This window comes from Fundulus heteroclitus, chromosome 12, assembly GCF_011125445.2.
Source record: "Fundulus heteroclitus isolate FHET01 chromosome 12, MU-UCD_Fhet_4.1, whole genome shotgun sequence".
Taxonomy (NCBI): domain Eukaryota; kingdom Metazoa; phylum Chordata; class Actinopteri; order Cyprinodontiformes; family Fundulidae; genus Fundulus; species Fundulus heteroclitus.
Window position 1 is genome coordinate 1,363,387 of NC_046372.1, and position 4,789 is coordinate 1,368,175.

At 39.4% G+C, this 4,789-nt stretch overlaps 1 protein-coding gene across 1 annotated transcript; it reads left to right on the forward strand.

The window, feature by feature from the left end:
* The first annotated feature begins 461 nt into the window (after positions 1 to 461).
* srrd (SRR1 domain containing) lies at positions 462 to 2,811 on the forward strand. Its single transcript, XM_036143645.1, is given in 5 exon segments — positions 462 to 1,672; positions 1,674 to 1,823; positions 1,910 to 2,008; positions 2,249 to 2,400; positions 2,484 to 2,811. Coding segments are annotated over 5 exon segments (726 nt in total). The 5' UTR covers positions 462 to 1,639; the 3' UTR covers positions 2,776 to 2,811.
* Positions 2,812 to 4,789: the final 1,978 nt, after the last annotated feature.

A 4,789-nucleotide genomic window follows, 5' to 3' on the forward strand; every position in this document is an offset into this window, starting at 1 on the left:
TGACCCTTCTCTTACTTGAGTTGTCACTATTTCTGGCTGCTTTTACTTCACTAAATGACGAACAAACAACCAAGGCCTTTCAACCAAAGCTAAAATGGCAATTTGGAAATATTTTACTACTATGGCTGTAAAATGGTCAATAGTCTGAGAGTCATGGTCTCTTTTCCTAGCAGTACTCAAACTTGATTTTCCAACATCAAGTTAATAACTATTCAACATTACAGGGAGCTGTCAGCAGTTTAAAAGAAGAAAAATCCAAAACCCACATTTGTTTTTCAATTATCTAATGAGAATACATTCATTTTCAACAAATGCAATGAGATTAAACCGTACTACTTTTAACCGTCTACTTCGTGTTCGAGTAATCTGTTTGGATGACAACTTTGAGCACAGGTTTGGCTCCTGAACGCACCTCAGTTGATTTTTAATAGCCAGATCACGTGACCCAACCCGGAAGGGGAATTTTGTGTTGCTCTCAAAACAGTCCCTCGTGTGCCATTAACTGTTCAGCGCACAACTGGAATATTTGGTTTTCTTTTAGAAAATGAGTAAAATAGACAATTTATGACATTCATGTGTGTATGTGTGCAGAATAATATCTAGCTAAATGTCGGGTACCGTAGAGGAGTGGCAGGTTGTTCGGCGGGGAAAAGGTGCACCGAGAAAATTTAAATCTCACCAACAAATCCCTTCTGCTTCCGCTTGTCTTCAGGAACAGCTGGATGTTGAGAAACTTGTCAGACGGATCAGAGACACGGTGTAAGAAATTAAGCTCAACCTTAACCTAAAGAAAACCCTACAGACTATTAAATCAGACCTACCCAGAGGTCAGTTATTAAGACCAGACCTCTAACCCCGCTTTTATTTTGTCTCCATTAGGTCTCAGCTGAGAGTTGAAGAGCTGTGGCAACAATGGAAAAGTAACTATGGTTCACATCTAAATATTTACAGTACCTTACAAGAGTATTCAAGAGTATCCACTCGAGTCTTTTTTCACAGTTTGTCACATATAACAACAAACCTTGGGGGACTTTATGTAACCAGCACTAATGAACTGTGGGGAAAATACATTTATAGATAAATACAAAAAAGTATTCTCACTATTAAATGCACATTATGCAAAATCCACTTTTTTAGTCCTTAAATCTGTTTTGTTGCATACTTGGGAGTCTCTAAGTGCAGAAGATTTTATTGTAGTCTGTCTAGGAGCAGCGTAGATATCATTATATTCTGTTTAGGTCATATTTTTTGAGTCGTTCAGTTTCCTCTTATGTTTTTTTGAACAATTATGTCACAGTATTTGCTACGGAGCTGCTTCAAGGTCACGCACTTCCGGCTAACCAGTTTTGCCAATGTTGCAACAGACTTGCTGGAGCTAGTCTGTAGAAACACAACACACAATATTTAGCTGTAATAGTGCCGAAAGTTGGTTTTGCAAAGTAGTTTGACTCAGGGGGATGAATGCCCCATGTACTTTTAAAATTTTCCTTTAACAATTATGCACTCCATTTTATTTATCTACCACATGAACCTGATAAAATTGGAACAAATAATTCTGCGAGGCACTGTAGCATAGTTCTTTAGGGATTTTGCTTGCAGCTTGGTGATAATCCTGTCTTTAGATCAGCTTCTGTCGGCAATGTCAACGTCCGTATCAGAGTCTTCAGACAGCAGTGGTGGCTGAGGGCCAGCAGGACAAGGACACAGAGGGGACGGTACGCCAGCATCTGGAGTGTGTGTGTTATGGCCTTGGCTCCTTTTCTTCTTGTGCCTCAGCCCGCTACCAGCTGGCCATGTTGCTGCTGCTCCTGGATGCAGGACAGGTGAGGGAATCAATCTCGTCCATGTTATACCTAACATCTTTGAAACTGTATTTAATCTAATAACTGTTGTACCTTTCCTTGTACAGATTCCTGTAAAGGATTGCTCTGTTTATGATCCTGCATTCTCGCCCGCAGAAAGGGACGTTTTGAGAGGGCTGGGTTTGAGTGTACTCACAGAAAACGAGGTCAGTTGTTGACCAATCATGTATTTTATGTCAAATCACAGATCCATTCTGTGATCTGTCAAATCACAGATCCATTCAGTTTTTTAATATTTTCCACCCATTTTAACCTGTAATTTGTAATACTATATTTTCAATGGAAGTAGATTAGACTTGTATCAACATTTACAGCTGTTGTAGCTTAGCCACTGCTTTAATAATAAGTCCCTGAGTAGAAAAATAACATTTTGTTATATTGTATAGGAGGGGAAGCGTCTGGCCACTAAGCCCACCCTCTTTTATCTAATGCACTGTGGAAAAGCCCTATACAACAACCTGCTGTGGAAGAACTGGAACCCGCGCCACTTGTCTCTGGTTACGATCATCGGAAACTGCTTCAGCGGCATCAGGGAGAGGTTTGTACCAGGAATGAATTAAATGAGACGATGCTGGAAACTTCGGCGGAGATGAGGTGACGTCTCTTTCGTTTTACCTCCAGGACCATCGAGAGGGAACTGAGGCGGAATTACAGCTACATCAGCAAAGCTGTGGATTTGTGTGAGGAGAGACTGTTGCCTTGTCCCTCCCATCTGATTGACGTCTTCAGTGATACGGCACTTATCACTTTTCCTTCAGACCGACTAAACCAACTCCCACAGTCTAGTTGGACGGACTCACCTGAACCACAATACCAACATTGCTCAGATTTAGAGATTATACTTAAACAAAAATCCATCTCGGGCTCTCCAGAGACAACAACGGATGCATTTTCACACCTAACATCAATGTAACCTTTTTAAATAAATGTTCTGTCCTACAGACCAGAATCATGAAGTTTATTGTGAGCCTTTTCAGAGAAAAAATTACAATATTTATTATTTTAAAGCAGCACCATCTAATCTTCAGGCACTAGCCCTGAACCTTCCAGGTTTAGCGCCCCTGAAGGCCACTGGCAACACTGCATTGTAACAAAATTAGACGGTCTCCTTCCATGATTTGGAATCTGATAGCAGACTATTTTGGACCAGCAGACTGAGAAGTCGTGGAGTTACTTGTAAAGACAAAGCCACATTCACCCCTCTATATTAAATCCTACATCAGAGAACCAAAAAGATGTCTGATCAGGTAAGTGTCATGTCTGTTTTTTTGTTTGTTGTTCTGGCAACCTAGAAAGGGTGATGTGACCAAGAGCGTAGGTCACATGACCCATTCAGCGACACATCCCACCCTCTCAAGTTACATAGCTGAGTTTTTGAGAAGGGCAGCCTGCACGGAGTATGGATACGCTCCAGGTGCTGTACATTGACCTGACTAATAATTTAACATCTCAAATTAAACTGATACTTGGGACAAATTATACACGGTTCTGCTTTAAATTTCATCAGCTGAAGTCTGTTTTTTTTGTGTATTGTTTCTGAAATGTTTTATTCCTGTTTTTATGAACTACACTGATATTTTTTTAAAAACAATTTGAATATGTTTCTTGTGGTTAAACTAGAATTGCTTAAAAGGTGTGCCACCAAAACACAGTTCCTAAACATCAGATATGAGATTCAGATTTTGACCAACTGCAGCATCCCTAATATTAAAATAACTCCTAAAACTAGTGCACCTACTCCAACTAACTAATCAAACTAAAGGGGTAATTGCTCCCACTGAAGACCATGTTGGTCCACTGTCTGTTAGTTGCCATGCAAAACAAACGTTGGCGAAGTTAACGTGTCGTTAGGCGTATCCAACTTGATAAATGTCTGACAGAAAATGATCCTGTGTGAAAATCTACAAAAAAAAATAATGCTGAGTGTGTGCTTCTTTGCTGCAAGTCCATCGTCTGTTAGGTTACGTCTACAACGTTCCACATTCAGTCAATGCGACAACAGACATAGTAAAAAATAAATTTATAATTATCCATCCTTTTCTCTATTAATCCAAATTAAACTTGTTCAGTTCTGTTGGTGGTTTGCTGTGTTTGGGATCCTTGTCCTGTTACTTGTCCAGTTTTGAGCAGGACTCACTTTTGACCCGATTATATTTTAGTATGAATGGTATTTCATGATTGACTTGGTGATTGCAGAACAAGCCCAAATCACTACCCAACCACCATCATGCTTCCCAGTTGGTAAGCGATGCTTGTCGATTATGGCCAAATATCTCTACTATGGTCTAATCTGTCCAAAGGACTTTGTTTTAGAAATGTTGAGGTTCATTCAGAGTCAAAACCAAGTCACGCAGCCAGATTACTTTTCTGGTGGCATCCTCTTCCAGACCATACCTTTTCTTTCCTAGTTGACCACTGTACCACCTGGAGGCTTCACAGCAGCTAACAACCAAGACACTTACTTAAGATGTAAGTAGTGTTTGTCATGACTTTTAAACTCATACCCTCTACATAGATTTGCATTTTTTTTTAAATAATCTGAAATATCCCTTTGAGGACAGTCTTGATTTTAAACACAATGAGCTGTGCGAACAAACTTTGTAACTTTTCAGGAGAAGCCAGGAGATGTTGCTCAATAAACCAGTGATGATGATAATGATTTAAGCTTTTGCAGTTGCTGAGTATTTTTTTTACACTGGAAGAAATCATAACATGACGGGAGATATTAGGGCGTTACTCTGAGAATTGTTTGGTGTAAATAATCTGCTGCTTTTTCCGTTCTCATCAGAAACTACTTAATTTTTTCAGTCAATACATAACTACGTTCACTTTTTTAATCATGTAATAAATAGGATAACAGCCACTTGGTTTGTTTGTGCAAATTGTTTGATTCTTTTTTTCAAAAAAAGCAGCATTAACCAGGTTAC